The 24263-nt window shown below is 42.0% G+C and overlaps 1 protein-coding gene and 1 long non-coding RNA gene across 2 annotated transcripts; one reads left to right on the top strand and one right to left on the bottom strand.

Annotated features, from left to right (window-relative positions):
* Positions 1 to 515: 515 nt before the first annotated feature.
* Positions 516 to 23857, bottom strand: nckap1l (NCK associated protein 1 like). Its single transcript, XM_037101219.1, has 31 exons — positions 23811 to 23857; positions 22346 to 22456; positions 21480 to 21572; positions 20813 to 20869; positions 19749 to 19891; positions 18994 to 19084; positions 17157 to 17294; positions 16298 to 16346; positions 15725 to 15881; positions 14653 to 14709; positions 14436 to 14532; positions 14092 to 14201; positions 13868 to 14000; positions 13628 to 13709; positions 13455 to 13513; positions 12781 to 12926; positions 12532 to 12664; positions 12034 to 12153; positions 11503 to 11642; positions 10591 to 10722; positions 9423 to 9641; positions 9043 to 9173; positions 7082 to 7179; positions 6322 to 6415; positions 5812 to 5894; positions 4706 to 4786; positions 3687 to 3780; positions 3489 to 3605; positions 2769 to 2878; positions 2244 to 2333; positions 516 to 1101 (listed from the first exon to the last, which is right to left on the bottom strand). The coding sequence occupies exons 1-31, from the start codon at positions 23826 to 23828 to the stop codon at positions 985 to 987; spliced, it is 3300 nt and encodes a 1099-aa protein (XP_036957114.1). The 5' UTR covers positions 23829 to 23857; the 3' UTR covers positions 516 to 984.
* On the top strand, positions 2315 to 4762 carry LOC119021163. The gene is made up of 3 exons (XR_005075496.1): positions 2315 to 2436; positions 4037 to 4236; positions 4668 to 4762. It is a non-coding gene; the product is annotated as an uncharacterized LOC119021163 (long non-coding RNA).
* Positions 23858 to 24263: the final 406 nt, after the last annotated feature.

Below are 24263 nucleotides of genomic sequence, written 5' to 3'. Positions count from 1 at the left end.
AGTATAATTTTGTTGTTTGCATTTAATGATGTACTGTTTTTAGCATCCGTCATTTGTTTATGTATAAAAGCTCATCTGAGTATTCACGTAAGTGTTGGCCGTGGAGGGAATTGAGGTGCTTGTGCTCTCATGTGAGAAGGTCCCATCATGCACACACATACTGTGCGCAAACGGATGTGATCATCCATATCTCCAGTGTGGCAACCACACATTTTAGCTGCAGAGTAGAACAAGGTGAGAATGGAGGAGGAGGCTGAAGAAAATGGAAAATAAAGGAAGAGCAGAAGGACAGTGGTGGTTGCAAACTAAAAATCACTAAAGGGGCGTCTTCTAAAATTAGCAAAGGAGCACTTTCGGTTCTGCAAAACTGGAGTGCATCATTTAAATTGTACATGAAAAATGAAGAGGACTCTCATCCAGGGAGGAAGACTGGGAGGGTATCGAGGGTGGAGGATGAACTGCAAATAGACGAGGGGGCACTCGCTGGATATAGAGCAATAAGAAAACAAGCAGCATATTGTTATCATCTTTATTCATAGAACATGTTAAACACCAACTATTAATACACAAATCTATTAAAAACCTTCATACATGTGGTTTGATTCTAAACATGTCACGGCAGAGACATACTGTCTCACACAGCACAGTAAAAATACAAAAGGGGATGTTAGAGAATATGCCTGACTTGCATTTGAACAACTTTTAGTAATAATACTGAAGTCAAATCTACACAGTGATACCGCCAGATTAAAGCAAGTCTACTTTTCATAAAATGTAATGGTGAGACAATGAGGGCTGACTCACAGGAAGCATTATCAACTCTAAGTAGGACAGGAAAGTCTCTTAGGCTGCGGTTAACCAGGTGTGAATGACCTGTATGAATAAGACACTGAGTGGTTATGAAAGCAAAAAACATGCTTGCACATTAAAATAAAGTCCCTTGGATAAATAAAGGTTAAAGGTTTGAAGTGATTGACTGAGCCTTCAGCCCAGAGTGATGACGAAGGACTTGTACACCTCTCTGTAGGCGTTTCGGAGCAGAACATATGGGAAGCAGCTCTCCAGCATGTCCTGACTCAAGAACGGAGATTCCTCCACAATCTGAGAGAAGTGAGGTGAAAGGGTTAAAACATAGAAACTAGAGTAAATCAATGTTTGTTTTATTGTTAAATGTGCAAATATAAGAAGAAATTAATTAAAATTATGAACAGAATGTGAAGAAATAACAGTGTTGACATCTATGTACTGTTTTGCAGGTCTGATGAAGTTAGCATGCTAACCAGCTAGCTGTGGGCTGGACGCCTCTTTCTCCCAGAGGTCCAAAGCTCCTGTGTTAGCAGTGCAAACAACAAGACTCACTGCTAACTGATTCAACAAGCTAATGGCAGCTTTCGCTACCGGAAGTTTAGCTGTTATGCAGATGATACGCTTATTTGTTAGGAGTATAAATTCAGGTGACCACTTTTTAGATATTGAACCTTTTACAAATCCCACTAAGAGACAAAAAACAGGCACGTTTTCATAAGAAACAGGAACAGGAAACAGGAAAGGAATTTAGCATTTTTGGGGGACTATTTTCAGCTGTGGATTAATACACATTTGGTGTGCTACTGAGTATTTAGCGCAGCAGGATGGTGTATGTGGTACTCAGACTTAAACTGCAGTGAACATGTAATTCAGGACCATGTCATCCACAGCAACAGCAAAAGTCATTAATGCGTTTAATTGTTTTTGGACACAAAACAGAGGAATACCTAATATCAGTCTTGTTCTAACATCAAGTCATTCCTAGTTTTGGTATTTTAATGAGATTTATTAGTGAGACTTTTTCTTTTTTAATATGTTTACATTTATAATTGCATGATAAACATTTTCCACAACACAAATGACTATTATATGTTGAGGATTTGATCCGGTTGTTGATTCAAACCTTTAATTCTGCACTGACTTTAATGTGGGCTCTCATGGTAAAGACCTCTTCATTCGTTTGAACATTTCAGTTCCACTTCAAAGTATGCACACTTATTATGAAGGATTTATAAGATGCCCTTAATGACTTTATTGTTAATGATTAATTCAGTGGTGCTTTAAGATAAGGAATAAGCCGTTACAGAAGACACCGCAGGCTTATTGTAAAGAGAAAAACCTCAATTAATGAAGGGTCACAGGTTTTTTTTTTTCTCCATTTGTCAGTTTATAAACTCACTTATGTCTTAAAACACATGATTAATGGCACCGCTCACCATGTGTAGGAGCAGGTAGACGGACTCTCGGTTTTTCAAGTCCACTCTCTCCGTGTTCTGTCCCAGATGAAGCAGAGCATTGGAGGCCATCTGTGGAGCAACACAACGTTAAGAAGATCAAACAACTGGAGCGTTTTTTTTTGTTTGTTTTTTTTTTTTTACAGAGGAGGACTCGACCTCAGCTGAGGCAAAGGTTGGCAGACTCTTGAGAAAAAGCTCTTTAGCTGAAATACTGTCAGACTTGTAGGCCTGAGAAAACCATTTACCCCTTGTGTATTACATGTATGGCTTTTCTCTGATTATGTCGCACAATGCCGAGATCATCTTTGTCTTTCTGTGAAACTATTTAGTAAATCTGTCCTTCTCAACTTTTCTGCTGGCCCACAATAAGAAGCACTGTCAACTTCTGAACAGTCATTGCAGGCAGAGTTCAACGGAAGAAGAAATGTCTGAACACAACAGATTTTTAGCCTATAGATTTTCTTGATCCCTGGTATTGATTAGCCTTGACTAGAGGTAACTCACCAGGAGAAACTCTTTGAGGTGCTGCTCGATGTTCTTTCCCTGAACGGTGAACATGGCAGCAGCCACCTGGTTGATGGCCACAGCTAAACAGTGGACGTTATTGTTGTGGCCTGAGAGAACAAAACACAAAAAAAAAACAGGAAAGAAATTAATAGCATGTCCTGTAATTTTAGCCAGAGAGAGGATGTTTCCATGGTCCAGGCGATTAGAAAAAAATTACTTAATGATCCGTAAACGCTCACGGGTCAAACCTATTTCAAAACATGCCAATGGAAAATAGAGAAAAGAAAATAATCAGAGACAAACGCCACCCCGTGCTTTGATAGAAATCTCGGGCAATTTGCTCGCTGCTCTTAATGCTTCGGTCCAGGCCCGGAGCCAAGCGGTTAGGGTCAACAGGGCCACATGCCAAGAGTAACTGTATCAATGCACGTCAGCCGAAGTTATCTGTAAACAAAGGTCTCTCTACAGAAACGTGTTTCTCATTAACCAGCATACTTTGCTTCAGACCACGTCAGTCAGACTGGAAAGTATGATACACGGGGATGCTAATGCGCCTCCTGTTTCAGGGCGGGGAACCGACTTTTAGACACTATCAGCAGCTGGGAAGTAATGACTGGAAGAAGTACTGATTAGTATTTGGTCCAGGGGTTGTCTTGAGATTAATTACTGTCAAGCAGTCTGCAGCAGCTGGAAATGAATGAATGAATGAATATGCACCGCCATGCTCTCGGCTGTAGAAGGAGTTGGGGTCCAAGGCCAGGGTGGGCAGGGACACGGCGATGAAGACGAGCAGCAGACAGGACAGCTTGTACTCCTCGTCCACTGACGTGTTATCTAAAAAGGAGAAACATTAAGAGATGAAAGAACTCTCCTGTGATGATAACCAACAGTTGGCACTAACAGTGTCGGTGTTACCTGTCTGCATGCTGCTGATAGCTGCGATGAGGGCCGGATCAATATCGCATGCCAACCCTGCAGCAGACGCCAGCTCGTAGACGCTTAGAGTCACCTGTAAAGTCATAAAGCATTAAAGGAGAACAGTTGCATAATGCGGACATGAAGTGCAATTCAAATTTAATGCACCATTTAATGTTTCATCATTTTGTTGCAGTGTTTTGCCCCTTGCAGAGAAACACCACAAAACCCAGCCAGTAGGATGGCTGATCTGGGTTTTGCATTTTATGCAGCGGCCGTGAAAAAGTGACATAGTCTCTGAGGAGTGACACTAAATCAGTGGCGGTGGTTGTCTTTGTCTCGACACACAGGTTTTGATCTCGCTCTATTTCTGGTTTCATGCATGGTCGGCCTGTCTGGGCAGAATGTTTCCACTGATGTGGTCTAGAGTGCAGAGCTGCAGCAGTGATCAGACTCTCTCTCACGGAGGCATGAGTGGGCTGCTGACGTCTTTGGGGTTATCCTGGCCCCGGCTGTGGCACGGCTGTCATGCCTCACTCAGAGGCCAGACGTAAGTAAGGGAGGGGGGCAGTTCATGAGTCACATGGATTGCTCCGGAGGGAGATAAGGAATTTAATTTGGTTGGTACTGGAGAATATGAGAAACTGTGTTCCTCTGCAAGCCTCCCGCTCAGATCTGCTGCACACTCTCTGTTTGCTAAACAGATGAAATTCTGCCGCACATTGTACTCCAGCACATTCTGCTTTCCTAAACTCGGATCAGTCAATTCCCCAAAGTCTCAGACGTTGAAACAAATTGATGAATGTAAATATGATCGTATGCCTTCGACCTACATTCTCCCACAATATTGGCTCTGGGAAAATAAACTGTTACTATGCTGTTGATAAACTGTGACGGGATGATTCATGAACACTGAAAGCCTGATTTTTGTGCTCCAGATCCTCTGTGGGATCTCGACATACTGATGCCTTCTTTTTACAGTGCAGCTGCCATAAAGTGGAGTAAAAGCTGTGGTTTACCTTGATGTCATCTTCCGGGACAATGAAGTCTCTCAGGCACTCGAGGGGCCCCATCAGGTACGGGCAGTGCTTCAGCAGGATCTAAATTGCAGGATCATATAACACAATGTTAGAGAGGGAAGACCTTTATATGTCAAGTCGTCAGTTTCCTTCAAGATTGGTTCTGCTGATACTGTATCAATACTGAATCGGCAGTAGAGCTGATTGGACAATAACCTGTCAAATCTTTATTTCTGGGTCAAGTCCAGTTCCCAGGATAAAATGTTGCAGATTAGTGTTTCTGCAAACCACTGATACGTTCACGTTTGTACATATCACGTTCACATTACATGTTTATGCCCTGACTTTCATATTGGCATGTGGTGCCAACAGTGCTGGGGTTACAGCCACGAAGGCGGCCGAGCTAGCGACTGTAGTTCAGCACTGCATTTCAACAGTTGTAACCGCGAAACCACTGGATATTTCAAAGGAGCCCTTAGGGACAGTCCCAGCTGTGTTTGAATATGTTATGTCCGGTCGAGTTTTTGGCGACCAAAAGCATTTAAAGCCAAAGTATCTTAACCGACTGGTTTATGTGCCTAAACCTAACCTAACCTGAGCAAAGCATTGTCAAAACATCACATTCAAAATTGAACTTAACGGAACATAAAGTTGCAACATATCTGTGGTTTGCAGAAACGTACATTCCCAACATTTATTCTGACAACCAGATTAAAGTAAAAGTAGTTTTAAAATCAGCTTAAAAGACAACAAAGAAAAGGGAAAAAAAGAAACCTGTAAGTCAAGGTCCACTCACTAGCTTTCTTCCAGAACGTTCAACTGCATTTAATGGACTTCGCTAATTTGTTATCACATGACATCATATGGTATTGAACTTAAGTTACCTGACAGCAGGAGGTGATATACATCGAATATTAGTCATTTAACTAGCACAGGACAACTCCAACTGCTGATGAAGACTGTGAGATGCAGTTTAAAGCTTCAGAAATGCTTGTAAGACAACCTTGTCTTCATCAATCCCCAAAAATGAATTTCACTCTTCATTTTCACTCTCCATATTCCAAACAGTTTCATCATCACTGTCACCACATCTTGCCGGACATTACATGTTTCAGACAGTCCTGCGCCATCGCTCTGAAGGACAGGATCACCCCGATGATGGTCATCCTCTTCAGCACGTTCTCTCCACCTACAGGTGTGGAAAGGAAACAGATCAGAGGCTCACTGCTGTGAAGTGCTGGATCTGTGCTCTGGTACAAATCAAGGTCTGTGAATGTGTGACAAGCTGGCAATCACTTGGCAAGTAAAATCCTCATTCTGAAGTATCTCGCCTGGTTATTTGCACTTAGATTACTTTCTGATACTGTCGGTTTCTAAGAAAATGAGAATGCTAATCTAGAAACAGTGGAAACACAAGAGCCTGTGCAATATATTTATGTTGATTTACTGAAGATATGTATTCTTGTGCTCGTCAGTCAGTGTTGAAATTATCTATATTAGGCGTACTCATTCCTGTTGCTTGTTCTCTCTGCCGTAGCTCTTCCCTCTCTACGGCTTTTATCATTTTCCCTTTCTTTTCAGCCCTCCTCTCCCACGTTCCCCTCTCCACTTCTCACCTGTCAGCCTCCTTTTCAGATTGGCCATTTCCTCTGGCTTATCAAAGTTGTTTTTCATCTGTACCAGGATGTCCATATTCTCAATCACTAGTTTCTGATGGAAGAGACAGGAGAGAAATAAGTGATAAAAACCACCTTCAGGTGGGAGTTGCAGTATATGGAGACGGGTCACGGCCATGACAGAGCTGTCTGTCAGCAAGTTCAGAGCCTCGGTGCTGCAAAACCTCACTTCAATCATAGGTGTCAAAGTGGGGAGTCTGACGTGACAGCAGCACGAGCAAGTTTCTTGAGTATCAACTGTTTCAAAGGAGTTTGACAAGATAAAAGATAAGTCTGAGGCACAAAAATGATCTTTTTCCCGGCAAAGTGAGAAATGGTGTCATTTCTTTATCATTCATTTTCTGCACTAGATTGAATTTGAAGTTGTGTTCACAATGCAAAATTAAAATTATTTTAAACATATTTTTTTTTTCTTAAACAAGCTAGTGAAGATCAGTGCGGAAGCTGAAATAATTTGGTAGATAATTGATTTGAAATGAGTTGAAAACTATCCATTAAATGTGAAATATGTTAGCCTCTTTTGATGTTTTAGGTTTTATGTGGGTTGGTTTACATGGCAATGATTTAAGGGAGTGTAAGATAATTAGGGCAAAAAATGAAGGGGTTACAACTTATTGTGCCTTTGTGGGGCTAAAATTAAAACTCAGTTCTCATCAAAGTAACCTGGGAAATTCATTTCATCCGTTGCATCATACTGTACCTTCAGCTCACTGACTTGAGAGGTGATGTGCCACATCAGGTTCTCGCTCATAAACTTCAGGCCATATGGACCAATTAGCTCAGCCAGGGCCTGTAACTCTGTTCAAAAAGGTGACATGAATAATTTAAGGATGACGATTGGAGGGGGGCTGAGGGGATCAACAGAAGCTTAAACTGATGGTGACGCTGAGCAGCCAGACATGCTTACAAGAAATACACAACAGGAAGCAGGCGCGAGTGGAGATGTGTGTGCTTGTTTCCACGGAGGTGTTTTTTATGTGAATCAAAGCACGACTTTCTGCGGCCGACGCAAATAAAAAGGACACGGAATAAATTTGACTTGTGTGTGTGTGTGTGTGTGCGGCTGAATCAATAAAAGAGAGAGGCCACTCCAGCTGTAAGACCTTTCACTCAGTGAAACATCGCTTCCTCAGTATGGATGGATAAGGATGTGTGTGGTTAAAACTGGAGGTGGTTAATGGATGGGCGAGTGAGTCACTGTCAGGCAGGCAGATACCTCAGCACGGAGTAAATATAGACAATAATGATGACGTTGTGAGGGGGCATCTGTTGAAGTGCGCTAGTCTCCAGGGCGCTGTCTTATGAATGCATCTTCTCGGCGTAGGTGTCCATACTGTTCATGTGTGCATCAGCTTAGATCTATAGTGGACTGGATATGGCATTAATACAGTCACAAGGAGGTGCTCCCACAAGGAAGCGTGGAGTCGTGAAAGGGAGGATGTGTGGAGGAGAGACAAGTGATGCTGGAACAGCTACGAGGCAGGGACAGACGAGCGGGGGAGACGATAAGCAATACCGAGCTTTACATTAGCCAGGCAGCGTCAGAATAAACTGCGAGACAGGCAGCGTGAAAGAAAAACACCACACACCACCACAGTAACAAGCTCCACATCCTCTTGAGCAACAGCTCTCCCTCCGCATGTGGTGTCAGAGGAGCGAGAGAGATCTGCAAGTTGTGCTTTTTTTTTTTTTTGAACAGAGCAAGTCATCTTTTGGATCTGTGGGACTGTGATCATTAAAACTTTAGAGTACAGGGGAACTTTAGGATTCTGTCAGTAGGAAGACCACGTGTCCGCAAGAAGTAGAAAAAAACTTCTCGTTGACGCCTTCTTGAAGTTGTCATGGAAACATTCTAGTGGAAAAAATTATGTCGGTAAACTTTTTTTTCAATTTACACCCACACGTCTTTACAGGGGCTCAAATACATGTAATAAGTAACCAAATCGCCGGAATAAAAGTTGGCAGTGTATGCTTTTTGCCAACTATTCTGTTTTGTTTTCAGTTAATGTTTGCTTTCAATAGCCCAACACTCATTTACTTAATCATTAAGAAAAAAAGCTTATGGTCTGGTTGTATTTAGGCAAAAGAATAAAATGAAACTAAAACACTATGGTAAAAGTGAGAAAAAGCTTTCACACGTTTTCACTTAAAATAAAGGGTTTGTCATTGCAAAAACAACTGGAAAATGTCCCAACATCTCGTCAAAGAATATCTTGTGGTTTTCACGCTTACAAATTTTACAAAAACCCCATCTCAAACAGTGGTCTCTGGCTTCGCAGCCATCTTGCCCAGCTGTAAACGCTACCAGTTTCTACTCCACCCCCCCGGCATGATAGCCAGCTCATATACATGTGAGCATGAAATGACGTGATCAAATTTAAACATACGTGTGCTTTCCAGTAACGTAAGATGCCAACATTTTATTTTGGCAACTGGGTTGAATTTAGTGTCAAAAATTGTACAATTTGAAGGTGAACCTCTCCCAAAAGTTAGAGATGTTGCTCTGGATACTAAGCTTTGCAGTCTTTCTCTCCTTTTTTAGGGGAAATGTGCAAAAAGCAGCACCCCTGACTTAATTGTGAGAAATGTTCCTTGAGGTTCTTACTGACATATTCACTCACGCTGCAGGTAAAATGGCTCAAATTAAGCTCTGGGGCTGACCTGACACATCTGAAAACTCCTCTGCTCTGAAATTTGGGTCGTTTTCTGTCGTCTGGTTTACAAAGCAGTGCATCGCGGGACAGTGAATGATGAGGGAGTTGCTGGCCTGACGCAAGAGACTCTCCAGGAACCTGAGGTGAATAAAAAACGAGAAATTTGTAACCAGCTTTTACACAACTGATATGAGTGTGTAAGAGAAAGAAACTGAGAGACAAAGACAGGAAATGACAGAGACACAGAAACCAAGAGGATGTTCTTGTGTGTGCAACTTGCTCTGCTGTCTGCATGCATGACTCATGAGGGTTACCTCTTGCTGTATGGCATCGGTGCGGTATACATTTGGATGTATGCGTTTTAAAGGATACGATTCACACACGCACCAGTTTGTATAGAGTGTCGTTATGGTCTGCACTCCACGGGAGTCCAGCGGCTGCGTCTGCTGCAGCAGGACATTCTTCACCAGCCGAGTGACATCCACGTTGATGTAGCTGGAGAGGCTTTGCACGCTGGCCGTGTAGGCTCTTAATCCTGCCAGGAGGTCCGAGGGACGGGCTATCTCCTGGGTGGTCTGGTTGTAATTGGCCATTCTCACGATGATCCTGGAGAAACATGTTTAACCAACGGCAGTTATCACCAGGCCAGACTGGACCGAGGGTGGACAGATGGGACCTTAAAACTGGTTAAACGAGCCATGGCTGAATGGTACTATACTCTCATTAGGTCAGCACATTCACTGCTCCAGGGCTTCCCTCCAAATCTATTTATTTCTTGTCAGGGCCCGGGCACCATCTCTCTTCCTGTCCCTGACTAGTCTGTATTTACAATGTTGGCCACGGAAGAACCAATCGCTGCGAGTGTGTCGCTACCCAAAGGGTGCTAATTCTGGGGTGACAAGGGAGATAATCATCAGCTGAGACATGGAGACTAAGCAGGGAATATACACAGAAAACATCAGGTTGCCCTGGTACCAATCGCTAATCTAAATAACAGTTAGCTCTGAAATGACACAGAGCAAGGGAGTAACATGATGGATCTCTTCTTTGGTTTCAAGTGGGTGCAACGCAGCCTGACACAGAGGAATCAGATAGTAAAAGCAATGTTCATCATAGTGATGGAGGAGACATTTAGGGAGAGACAAGTGCCAAATGATTCCGTAATCACCAGGAGGAGTGTGTACAAAAGTGGGAGTGAGTGACAACTTGGAGAAAATGCAGCTTGTTTGTGCGTGATCGTTCAATTGGGGATAAAGTCGGCAGTGTAAAACGGAGAAATGGTGGCATTATGTCAGCACACTAACACACGCGACTAGAGGAAACAATACAACATGAACAAAATGTTCCTTACACAATGAATGTCAGTAATTATCCGATTTCTGACAGTAATTGTGGAGCTGCTGAAATGATGTGCAAAAAAACCAAAAAACCCTCTGGTGCACGAGTTTCTGGTGAGAGCAGAAGTCTTTGCACATGTCACCCCAGGGGCTGTTACCTGCACCTTCAGGACTCATGACACAATTTATTAAGACAAAGATATCCCAGTGAAGCATACTCAGAGAGGCGCGTCTCCAGATGAGAAATGAGGAACTCTGTGGGGACGACGATGTGGTCGAAGACGATGAAGTCAGTGCAGAGGCTGTAGCAGGAGCAGAGCTCTGTCAGCATCAGATGCATCTTGTCCACACTAGGAGATAAAGGGAGTAAAGAGAGACAGAGAAGGGAGGATGCTCCTCTTTAGGATCTCAGGGCAAATATTTTGACAGTGAGTATGGATGTGCTTTTCTCAGACAAATAAGGTAATAAACATGTTGGAGGATTGTCAAACATCTCCAGAGTGAGGCTGCAGGGAGGAAAACTGAGAGGAGAGAGAGGGAGAGACTTCTTCAGATTTAATTACCAAGCTTTCTGGCTGTGGCTTTAAACAAGCGTACGATCAGAATGATAAAAAAAAAACGGCGACATATATTGTGCCTTCCAGTAAAACTGATTCGTTCAAGACACTGAGGCGTTTTGTTTCCTTATTTTGAATAGCTTGATTTAATACCTGTCAACTCTGGCTGATTCAACTTGAAGGGTAATAACGTTAGGAATAAATAACGCCTTTGTCGGCGAGAAGAGTGGAATCCTGTCAGACTGATCGCTTAAGGCAGGTGTCGTGGGGTGACGGAAATCATTTAAAAAATGTCAGCTGATATTAAAATATTCCTACCGACATGAACTGCATTAACTAATTCTCACCTCTGCAAATCAGAATTTGCCGCTGAATGTTTATTCAACTGTCCTTTTGACCTGAACGAGCGCTCTTCATAATGCTGAATGTCTCCAGAAATCAGGGATGCACTGACTGAGCTCACTTTTCAAACCCTTTGCCAGGCCTGTATAATCACTGATGGGTGCAGCGGAGTGAGATAAGGAGAGAAAGTTATGGTAATAATCAGGAGAAAACAAAAAGAACAAGGCTGACTTGGTGACGACGCTCCGGTCTTTCCTCAGGCTTTCAGCGCCCGGCTTCTCTTTCAGGACCTCTCCCTTCTTTGGCACTTGCTTCTTTTGTTTCCTGTGGCGAGCGGCGCTGATGGCCTCGGCACAGTGTTTGGGCTGCAGCTGCGGGGTTATCAAGTGGAAAGAGGTGGACGCAGAGACGGACAGGGGAACAAAGAGGGGAGAAGAATTCAGCCCAGCAGATATTGGGTGACGTGCTCAAAGACAGACATGGGAGACTGCATTTGCATTAGAGGCACTCAAAAAGTAAACACGTTTGTCATATTCCCCTTAAGGAATTGGAGAAACCGCACCACATTAATCAACCCCAGAGTTTCAGACCTGTCTTATCGTTTTACCCAAATTCTCAAGTCCTGTCTCTCTCCGCCTCCGGCTAAATCCAGTGACGGCAAACCGTGACTGGTGTGATTATATTTAGAGATGGAGTTTGGTGGAATCCATCTGCAGTAGATAATTTGTTTTTTTGAAACCCTGAAATAGACTCGGGCATCACCTGGTCATTGAGGTTGCACTGCTCAGCACATATCTCCAACACAACAGTGCTGGTCTGCTTGGCTATCTGCTCCAGGAAGGTCACACACAGGCGCAGACTCCTCTTCTCCATTGCCTCTATCTACACACACACAGAACAAAGTGCAGTCGGTGTGAGTGTGCACATACGGACAGGTTAAGTGTGTACGAAGGCACAGAACAAATGCATCTCATGTCATCAACGTGCATGCACATATTTTCTCTCATAGCTCCCTTACTTACATTTAATTTACTGTGTACTATGTAACTGGTAGTTTCAATCAGCGGGTATAACTTGGATATTGTTTAAAATCACAGAATTCCTTAGTGTATCAGGGTGTAAAATCAAAAAGGTTGTCATGAATGAAGAAAATGTTTTGCTGCTAGTGACATCAAACTGCCAGACAACAAACTTCATCTAGACTGTAACACACTGGTTGTGGCGATTAACACTCTGGTCAGCAAATGACTGAACACTGACCTCTTCTGGGCAGAGAGGGTGCCCACACAGGCTGAACTGAGAGCACACAGAGGGGAAGGCCATGAGGTAACGCTTCATGGTCATCTCTTCACTGCTCTGGCTGAACATCTTCTCGAAGACACGCGGGTAGAAGCTGGGAATGAAAAGGAAAGCGTCTGAGAATTCAAACTCAACCTCAAAGAGGAGAGGAGAGGAGAGGAGAGGAGAGGAGAGGAGAGGAGAGGAGAGGAGGGGAGGGGAGAGACTGACCTGAGAATGGACAACTCAGACGTCTCATACAGGAGTTCGTCCAAACTGTCCACCATCCTGGTGTGAAACTGAATCATGTTCATCACTTTCGGCAAATCCACGTAGTCCTTTATTGGCAGAGGGGCTTTGTTCACGCTGGTGTAGGCCTGAAACAGAAGACAACCACAACCTCAGGGTGGTATTTGCATAATCTGACAATGACAACTTGGGCAATATCAACGGCCCTGCTGCCACAGTAAAATATTTGCATGGTACACTGCTGCAAACCACAGATACGTTTGTATGTTGATACGACAAGTATCATATCAACATTTCTATAATATGTGTCATATTACGTTCAAATTCAGCTGTCATGCTGGGATAAGATGGCTGTAGAGCCAGAGACCACTGTTTGAGACAACATTTTCAACATAGAAGGTGTGAAACCGTATTTTAAGAAATCTTTGCCTAATCCCAACCAAGTGGTATTTATGCCTATTGCTAACCAAATCATGAACTAAGGGTTGTCACGTAACATAACGTAAGACTGAAAACTGAACCTCAATAGACAAAGCTACAAAAAAAAATGAAAGTTTCAACATATCTGTGGTTTGCAGGAAGGCACACTGGCTACATTTATTCACTTCATTACAGTTATTACTGATATTTAATACAATGAGACAATTTTCACCCACCTGCAACCTCATCCAGTCCAGTCTCAGCGCTCTCAAGTCAAACTCCTCTTTGTTTTCCACTGATAGAGTAGAATTGAATCCATCATTGTTCAAATCAAACTTCTTTTGTTCAGTTTTAAATAGAGGCAAATTACATACAAACAAACTCTACCGCAGCCTTGATTTGTGATTACCTTGTTTGATTGACAGAGCAGACAGGGTGGAGACGAACGAGCTCATCAGGACCGACTCCTCTTCTGGACACACATATATGTTCTGCAGAGGACAGGAAGGAGGATAAGAGATGTATTCAGTAATAAAAAACACTGCTGGTTTCCGTCTTTCTGACACATGCAGCATGTCAGTTAATGAAAGCACAAGGCAACAGGATTTTATGTTGCATGTGTACCTATGCTCATGTCATCTACAGGTACCTGTATGGTGTCGTTAAGGACCAAGGCGTCAAACTGCGCCAGGTACTGGACATGGTAGCGCTGAACCACATAGCTGCACTTTCTCATCAGACCTCGTAACTTCTCTATGTAGAACAGCAGCTCTGCCATCTGACTAGAAAAAAAAAAACAGAAATAAACTTGCTGCCAGATTATTACACATCATCATGGCACGGTGGTTTATATTCTCTGCACCTATGACCTACTTGTCAATGTAGTCCTCGGGCGTCTTTATCTTCGGCATGTTCTCAGAGTGCCGGACGAGCCACAGGACCTCGTCACGGGAAAACGACAGAGCCATGAAGACAAACAGGGCCTTGGGGGTTTGGTCGACACACAGAGCAGAGAAGAAGAACCGGAAATGTTAGGAGAGACTCTCAGCTATCATCGGCAAAAGTCCTGATCACTATGAAATGAAGGGTCATTCAAAGGAATGCCCTCCTGCTGTGAAAAGTCCAGTGATTAGAATTTAATTTTGAACTTGCAGGAAAAAAAAAATGATTTGAATTCTTCAGACGCAGCTGTGTCACGCTCATTACTCCACTTCTACCTTTGGTCCCAGGAGTCCGGGTTCATCCTCCAGGACATTGAATAATTCCTTCAGCGCTCCTCTCAGAAACTGCCTCCGCTCTCTGTGCATCACTCCACTGGTAACAACACAGGAAATGTTTATTTAGTTTCATTTTCGCAGCTCAATTCCAAGTCGTACATTAATATTTGTGACACAAAAGTGTTAAAAAAACTGTTTAGTTTTCTGCCAGTCTCACCAGTTAACTATCACATGCTCACGACACTCTTTGATGTCTGCAATCCTCTTGCTATATCTGAAAAAAATAAATAAACAATTAGAAGGTTATTAACAATTTTTTTTTAAAAAAAGCAGTCATTGATCCCAGTGCTCAGGGATATAATCTCACACTGTAATCAGTAATTGCTTTACTGTGATCTCTCGTTTGTTCTGCATTATATCACCATCACATTTCCTATCCAACCTCGAGTCTGTAATCAACGTTCCTCATCTTCAAATATAATTACACTGAGACACTAACAACTGTTATTACTTTTTACATTTGCTTCTTTGAAATGTTGACATTGCTGAAGAATGATTAAGCTAATTTTATTATTACATTCATTTGAAGCTCATGCAGCCTCAGCAGTTCATATGGCGGTTTTTGGAATCAATACTGACTACCAACTATATATGCATATGTATGAAATTTACTTTAAAATATTAAAAAGTTTGATAAAAGTTAACAACAGTAAGTGACGGCATAACAGTTTCAACGATATGTGTCATGTTGCAGAGATGTCTGCTAAACTTAGCAAGCTAACCAGCTAGCCTTGGCGGTCCAAAGCTCCTGTGCCAGCAGTGTAAACACCAGCGTGCCCTCATTGCTCAGAGTTCCCAGCATCCCCACGCTCTGCACCGCCCTCTGAGCTAACTAGCTACTGGCAGCTAAAGTTAGAAGCAGTTACCTGGTGATATGCTGTCCCCTGAATTCTTACATATTTTCACTATTGTTGCAACGTTATGCTATACGTACATGGATAACAGTAACATTTTTTTTTAATGAAATGGTTTTATTTTGTTGTTATTGTATCTGTATCTTAGAGTCAGTCCTTTATATCTAGAATAAATGAGCAATAAAGATGAGAGGTGTGCAACAGTATAGGATCCCTTTAATCCATTGCTATAATATGATCTCCTTTTTTACTGAAATAAGAGGGCGCTTTATTTTACACCCATTGCTTTTTAATCTTTTTTTTTTTTTTTTCCACCAACTGGGACTATTTCTCCCACCGTGGAGAGAGTGGACCGTAGTGGTGCAGCTCACATACCCTTTAATGCCGTCGAAGAGGTCCTCGGAGACCTTGTGTATATTGAGCACCTCATCTCTGGTGAGGGTGAGGTACAGGCCGCTTCGCAGGGCCATCTTCCACAGCTCCTGGGACGCCTGGTTTGTATTCAGGCTGGTGTGGCACAACAGGAAGCCGACTACGAGGGGCACAGTCAGCGACATTCATGAGAACACACCACTGTGCTGTGTGGGTTAATACAGTCAATGATCGGATTACACATCTATTTTTTCCTCTCACGTGTCAGAGTTTTCAAGTCAATGTGAAATGTTAAATTAACTTAACCAAAATTCAACTGGGTTAAAATCAGATAACACAGTGCTCCCGTCATGCCCACAGTCATTTGTGAACATTTTGTACTGGCAGCGCCTCTGAAGGTAGATTCTTTCATGAGTAATAATACCCCCTTCTAGACTGTTGTGTGTAGTTCTGCTTTTCCATGCATGATGTCAGTGTGTCTGAAATGTGCTTAAGCTAGAACAGCAAATGCAGCAGGTACTGGCATTTCCATTAAATGAACAGAGGTAGACATTGTTCAGGATGAATAATACTCACTGATGATCCACCGCTCCATCACCTCCATAGACAGATATTCACATGCCATCTGCGGTGAACAACATGCGTATTAACTGCCAGCACAGACACATTCACTACAACCTTACATGTGAACCTATGTCGGCGTAAAAAATCATCCTTTCAGTTGAACTATATTGAGGCCGTCAGGATCTTCAGCGCTGCTTTAATCTTGTCCCACGTTTTAAAAAGAAGAAAAAAAAATAGTTTTGGTTATAAACATTATTATTTCTTCATGGAAAATATCAATTATCCTCTCTAAATATGCAAACAATGAATAAGTGCGTGTAATAACTCAGCTTTGGAGGCCTTCTTCTCTGTGGACTTCAAATAAGTAGCTGTGATTTCCCTTCAAATATATAATATATCTTTTCATGAGAAAAATAGCCTGGGGGTCCCTTTCTTCGCCGGACTAGTGTTTCTTTTATGAGGAAGCCATGGGCAAGGGATCGTAACATTTCATCAAGGGGCGGTAATGGTCGTGTTCGAAGACTGCACACTGGACTGAACTGTGCACAAACAGGAGATGTCTCGAAATAAAAGATCCCGGAGGAGCGGCAAGGTCAAAACATAATAAAATAAATCTCTTTCTAAATGATAGTGCTATAATGGGTGGGCAGGGAAAATGGGACACAGAGCTACTAATGTTAAGAGTGCTGTCTCTGACCTTCATGACAGTACATACACTGTTATTGCATCTTTTGGCTGAGACCTCTTCTCTCATTTCTGTGCCTGACCTCACTGGAAAAAAAAGCATATTGTAGATGCCACCACCCTTCTTCCCTCTTTCTCCCCTCTGAGACAGCTATGGGGGGCAGAGGTGATGGGAGGGCGGACTCACGGTGTTGCAGCAGGCTGGGTCCATCATGGCAGCTGGAGCGCTGAGCAGGCTGAGGAGCTGGGCGCTCCGCCACTGCTCTGCTGGCAGGTTCCTGCGTGGGTAGACCATCCTCAGAGACAGCAGCGCAGACGTCACCGACTACATGAAGGCACAGAGAAAAGGGAGGAAAAAAAACAGTGAGGAAGACGCAAAGATGCAGAGACGGAAGAGGAGGCAAAATGAAAGAGACACAGAGAGATGGCATCACTTCAAAAGCTGGAACGGGCATATTTTATGATCCACCACACAGACCGGTGTATCTGCCAGTGTTAAAGACCTGAATAAAAGTCATTTATATAAAACAGTATTAGTGTTTAATTGTATGTCATTTTATTCTGTTATGTTTAATTGTCATGGTTTGTTGTAGACCCTTTAGTTCCAGTTAGGGGATGTCTTAATTCTGCAGTACATATATTTTAGACAATAGTGTGTAATGTCTTAATCCATCTTAATCTGTGCATATTCTTCTAACATATTTTTATTTCTGCACTACTTTTACTGTTTACCACATACAGAACAGCTGACTTGTATAGAGACTGTCACAGTCTATCCTTTAACTTAAACCTTTGATGCTTTTTCTGTTTTCCTACAGTGTTTTATATACAGTATGTTCTTGTGCATGTAAAACATCTTGAAAATTAGAAAGGTCTATGTCGGCAGCAGAAGCTCATCCCTCCCTCAGAAAAAACTACTCATTAGTTGTCCCACATTTGATTCTGTGATTTCATGACATCACAATAAATGTCAGGTTTGGTTTTTGGTTTTTTTAAATGTAAGAATTGATTTAGCACCGCTGCTCTGAGGTTGTAAGCAGTGCTGGGTAAGGCATTTGTGAGCTGACCAATCAAAGCTGACTGGGTACTGGCAGCTAAAACAAAGAGAGCTTGACGGTATGAGAAAACGTGGCCAACAAAGCCCCTGGTGATTCTGATGATAAGGTCTTTTAGCTAAATGGGAGAAAATCCCAGCAGCCAGGTTATAAAATTGTGCTGAAAGCCTTCATAAACAGTGGAGGCCATTACAGCCACAAATCAATAATAATAATAGTTTTGGAATGAAATGTTCAACAAGCACATGGTGCTTCCACAAGACCAAAGAGAAGAGTGTATTATTTAGTATTTATGTTCTGTTTTTAAATATGTGAACATGAACAAAAAATATCAAAATGTTGCTGCTGTAAGTTAATTTGAGCCTAACATTTATTTTACTTTGTTTCATTGTTCACCTTGGCAGCTGTAGCTCAGGAAGAAGAGCAGGTTGTCTGATATTCAAAAGGTCATTGGTTTGAATCCCTGGCTCCCCCTAGCTGCAAGTCGAAGTGTCCATGAGCAGGATACTGAACTCCAAATTACTCCTGATGAGCAGCTGGCACCTTGCATGGCGGCCTCAGCCATCAGTGTATGAATGTGACAAGTGCTGTAAAGCACTCTGAGCAGTCTGTAGACTGGAAACACCATTCACCATTTTACCTTTCAATTAAAAGATATCAACTTTTTATGTACCTTTGTCCTTTATATAAAGGGTACTTTTTGCAGAAACGGTTATTCCATTATAATTTATTTTTTTACTAATTCATGATTTTCAATTGTGCATTCCAGGGACTGTCAGTCAAACTGATGTTGGGTTGTTTTAAGTCTTTTATTTTATTTCATTTTATTTTTATTTTTTCTTTCTTACTTTTCCTAAATCCAATTTATTCAATTTAAGAAATATCCGTCAAACTGGAGGTTTATCAGTTTGCAGAATTTATCAGTTCTTCAAATTAACTCACAAGTAAACAGTAACATGCTGAGCTTACCCTTGTGTGAGGGCCAAACTCCTCCGTGAGCTTCTTCCAAGTATGCTCGTACTCCACGAACATCTGGCCGAGTCGTGGGTAGGAGGGGTCACTGCAGGATTCATTACAACGTTGGATTAATCAGTGCAGGGATACGAAGATAGAGAAGAAGCAAGGCACTATAAATAATACTCCATGGCCAGCACTGTGTCAGTCCAGCTGACTGTGTCAGTAGGGGTTTTTATGATGAATAAAAGTATTTCATTTTATGAATGTTTGTTTTTTGGTGGCTGACATAATGATGAGCGGAGACTGTTTACCTCTCGAGGGGCTAAACTGTGTGTGCTGTGAAAGTCAAATGTGACATTAAAATGGATGCGTTTGTGTTCCCTGCTCACGTCTCAGATTGAGACAAGCATCCTGCATTTTTAGGAGAGAGTATAAATAAATATCATGCAAAGTCGGTGGACTCAAAATGTCAGGACACCTCTTGGCAGTCAGAAAAGGTTAGTGGTGATCTTTCAATGTGTGTAGCAAAATAAAATTAATTATGAGGGTCAAAGAAATAACGGTAGTGGTGGATGTGGAAACTCATTTAATTAAAGCATTTAAATGAAGTGTTTGTCGAGGCTGGAAAGCTGCTCTTAGCAAAAACAGCCCTTTGTTGACTGAACGACAGGTGAGTAGATGGAAAACCTGGAAATCCTTCATCCTTCATCCTTCCGTCTTCAATTTCACTTCAGCACACATTAAGCAAAGGCTTCATGTTTTCTCACCTGCTTCCGTTGGTCATCTCATGGGCGCAGTTGAACATGCCCACCAGTGCCTTCTTGTCGTCGATGCGAGAGAGCATGATGATAACAGAAGTGTAGGTGATGATCAGATCCAGGTAGTTCTTGGTGAAGTCAAAGTTGATTGACTGAAATGAAAATGTCAGTTAAAGTCAGTTGTTCCAGAACAAGTTACTAGCCTCATCAAACAAAGAACATGCTGTCGATTCAGTAGAGCTATACAGACACCTTAAAGAAAGACATTGCTATCGCAGTATAATACAGTATCTTAATCAGGAGAACCTTAAATTTCAGACAGGATACTTCAATGTCCAAATTTTAAGTTTTCTTTGTCTGGGAATGGACGCAATTTCCAGACAGAAACAGGTGTCATCCTATACCTCATCTACGGACCAAAAGTTCATAATGACTGTATCAAAAGCAAATGTGCCGCTTGCTAGAGAAAGACATCATCCGTTGAACACAAACAACAAAAATAGCTCGGCTTTAACCGTCGGCCCAGAGAAATAAACTACTGGGTTTCTTGGAAGCATCAATGCTGATGCCACTGCAGAGCTAAGAAACCCAGCTTCAAGTGAGTTTTGCAGATGAATAGGATTAGTGGTTCAAAATATATTCAGTATTTTAGAACAATGGCTATTTTTTTGGGGAGACATTTGTGACAAACGTGTCCTGCGCTGAGAGACGCTCTCTCTCCAAATATATCCGAATAGTGTGAGATTGAGCTGGCCTGCATTAACTGTGCAGATTGCTGCGATAATACACAGCAGGATATACATATTGCAGAAGGCAGGAGGTGCCACTTTAATTATCATAATAAAAAAAAAAAAAAAAAACCTGACAAAGTGAACAGAAGGAGAGAGGAGGCGGGGGTGAGGACGCGGCATATCCTGCAGTATGTAGCAGGAGGGAGTAAACAGCATAGTAGCAGCAGCGGCGTCAGGATGATCAAAAAGTGGAGGAATGAGTGAGAGCTTGTCAGATTTTCAGCGGACGTTGATGTCTCTCCCTGACTTAAAACAATTACACACCCCGCAGTGAATACTTACAATATCAAAGAAGCACTGACAGGCATCTATGGTGTTCAGCAGCTCGTAAACGTGGTCCTGAGCAGAAGGGGGATTAGATTAGAAACATACAGGCCTGCACGACAACACAGCGACATTCAAATTGTGTTAACCTTCTACTCTGATTTCCTCAGATGTTTTGAGTTTCATCAGTTCCTGAAGCCTGATAATCACCCCACATTTGCATATTTCTATAACATCATGACTGTGTTATTCTCAATCTAACCAACACAGATGATGCACCGGCCTGGCCGCGACCTCCATCGCAGAAATATGCAAATGTAAAGGGAGGTGTAACAAACTGCGGTGAGCTAACTGTCTGAACCAGTTATTCTCCTGTACCAGAATAAACCGCTCTATATGGAAATGGATTCTGTAAAATCCGTATAATAGGAGATCAGATGCAAACTGAAAGAGAGAAGGGAGAGTAAACAATGCAAATATCTATTTTTATATTTAGAATAATGTATATTTATTCTTCATCTTCGTTGTTCTTTCACTGTTGGTTAATGTCGACACTTCTCTTGCTGTGCTTCTGTTTTTCCTCTGCTGTTGCTGAAGGTCCTCGCACATACAATGTAACGCTGACAAAACAAATCTGACATTCAAAAACATGAGCAAAAAGAAAGAGAGAAAAAGAGAGAATCACCCTGAACTCGATGACATCCATGAAAGAGTCATAGTAGCTTGACATGGCCGCCAACACTTCAGATTTCTTTCGCTGTATGCTGGTCAGATGTTGCTGCAAAATAAAAAGTAAAGAGAACTTTTCAGAGCTGGTCAGGTATACAAGGGGGCAGGTAGATGAAGAAGCTGCTTGAAATCTAGTCAGTTGCCTCCAGTGATGTCACTCAGTGGCTCAGTTGCATTGTGGGTGATGTAGGAGCTATGTTTTGAAGAGGAAGAAGAATGTGTGGAATGAAGAAGACGATATATCTGCTTCTGCTGTATCAGTGTTGAGCATTTGTTTTTAAATTCTCCATAATGACTCTCCATAGGTGGACCCACATTACCCACAATGCAATTTACTGGAGGTGGATAATAAGTGGATAATAAGTAAGTGCCCCTTCCTCTGGCTTTATACCGCTTTTCACTTTGCACGTAGTCCTCCGCAAGACCTGTAAACACACTTTAATGTGTAAAATTGATGGACTTACTCGTTAAATGAAGCAAATAAATAAATATAATATGGAGATATCAGAGTTTGTCTTCAAAGAGCAGCAGTTTTACAATCTCACCATAACACATTTGTTTTTTGGACATCAGAAGATATTCGTCAGTTACAACAACAAAGTAAATATCATTTCTTTTTCAACACAACTGTCATAACAGATTTTTCTTACGAGAACAGAAAAGTGAAAACATTTTTTTGTCATAATATTTTCAGTGGATCAAACAAAACAAACCTTTTTGTGTCAACATCCTAAATTGATAATTTGACGATCATAACAAAACAGATCGTGAAAGCAAAAAATAAATAAATAAAGCCTGTTCAAACGTTGTGGTCATACTCACAATGTTTCCTCTGAAGTCGATGCTGGGGAATTTCTTGTTGATGTACTTGATGGCGGGCTCCATGGTTTTATCTGCCAGGAAGGACGGCCGTGTTTTCGGGTCTGTACAGGTCTGTAACAGAGGAGATGAGAAAGATGAAGCGATCGGTTTTCACTAGTCTGACTCGGGGATTTTGGCAATTAAATCCTGGATTTTTAACATATTTTCATGCCTTGCCACCGCTGTGAGGATTCCTCTGACAGAGTTTGGTTGAGTTTTTTTCTTTTGTTGTTTGTTTTTCAGTTTTTTAATTGTAAAAACAAGCTTGGCAGAAGAAAATCACTGGATCCTCAGACTAAGAGACAAAACTGTGAGCAGAGTGAGTAATTCTGCTCCCCACATCCCTCAACAACCACCCTCAGGGTGACCTTGGGCAAGATAGTTAACACCAAATTCATCCAGCGGGGCTGTTTGGAAGCTGACAGCTGAAGACTGAAGCAGCTCCCAAGTGAGAAGTCTGACTGCTGAATAAAAATGCATGCATGCTCAGCAGATCCTCACTGGACCAGGGTTTAAAATACAACGCTTCTCTCACTTCTCCTCCTGATAAATGCATTCATAATGTGCGTGCATACTCAGTGCTCATGTTGAGTTACAGAAAGGGGCGCAGTACATGAAACCTATTCTGTTTTCTCACGAGGAGAGCGTCATTTCCTGCATGGCACATTCAGAACTGTCAAAACAAACCAATCATAGTCTCTCTGGAGTCGCCCTTAAACAGCTAATTACATTCCCTGACTTATTAATTTTTTTATTTTACCCATCTTGTTTGCTTTTATTCTGCTGTCTGAGTTTCACAGCATTCCGTTCTATAACTTTAATTTGAGGTGACGGATAGCTCAGACTGACTTCCTGTTTGCACTTCCTCTTTGGAGAAACAAGCTCAGTTGCAGTTGGGCGACAGTACTGCCTTTTTCCAGCATGGCAGAATACACATAGAGCATTTTTGTATACAGCACACAGTTGGTACAGTTATCACACAAGTCATTGTTGCTGTTTACGTTACAGATCCTGGACACTTTCTAGACTTCGAGAAACATTACAGGGTCATTTTTGCTGACTTGCATCAATTTAAGACTATAAGCGAATAAGAGATGAAGTTCTTTAATATGTTTGGTTTTGCCCAATCATTACACTTTGTACTGATGAGTGCTATTATGCAGACTGTTATCTGTACAATGCAGTTCTCACTTCTTTTTTATCAGTTCTATGAAACCTGAAAATAGAAACTGAATATGATTCAACTTTAGTTTATTCCTTATCATAGAATAACTATGTACTTATGTTTATGTTTGGTTGAAACTGTCTGTACAGACAAACTCTGAGACAATTAACACACGCAGTAGATGAAATTCAAGTTCCTTATTTGTAGTTTCTGTTACACAGACAACTCGTCTCTATAAATAGGGATGGGGTTACTCCTCACCTTCTTGATGTAGTTCATCCGTATCAGCACCCCGTTCCCTCTCTCATTGAGGATGCTGAGCTTTTCAGCCAGTTTCTGCTGGTAGTCCATGGCTCCAGAAAATGCTGCACCCCTCCCTCCGGTCGAGCCTCGGCCTCCAGGACCCGTGTAGCAGTTGAACCCTCGGAAACAAGTGCACCCAGGGCCTCACCCTGACACCATGTCACATGGGACTCATGGGTGGAGGTGGAGCCAAGGGTCGAGTGTGATCATCCACATACTGTCACTGAATGTCAGCGAGTGAATCATCGTCAAAAAGAAACCAAAATCTAAAAACTATAAAACCTGTTTTAGAATTACAGAAAGTTGGTGGAAATACTTTTTTAATTTTCAGTCACATCTTAAGAAAGTACAGTCTTCAAAATTCATATAATTGTACAATTTGATTACAATTTGAAAACACATAAAACATAT

Source organism: Acanthopagrus latus, chromosome 6, assembly GCF_904848185.1.
Source record: "Acanthopagrus latus isolate v.2019 chromosome 6, fAcaLat1.1, whole genome shotgun sequence".
Classification (NCBI taxonomy): domain Eukaryota; kingdom Metazoa; phylum Chordata; class Actinopteri; order Spariformes; family Sparidae; genus Acanthopagrus; species Acanthopagrus latus.
Note: the sequence above shows the minus strand (reverse complement) of the source record. Positions and strands in the feature narration are given on the sequence as shown.

Excerpts from the sequence above, each read along its gene's own strand:
- nckap1l (XM_037101219.1), bottom strand. Across the intron at positions 16,347-17,156 it reads ACCCAGCCTGCTGCAACACC|ATGGCATGTGAATATCTGTC; the intron begins GTGAGTCCGCCC and ends TGTTCACCGCAG. Across the intron at positions 14,533-14,652 it reads GAGCATGTGATAGTTAACTG|TGGAGTGATGCACAGAGAGC; the intron begins GTGAGACTGGCA and ends TGTTGTTACCAG.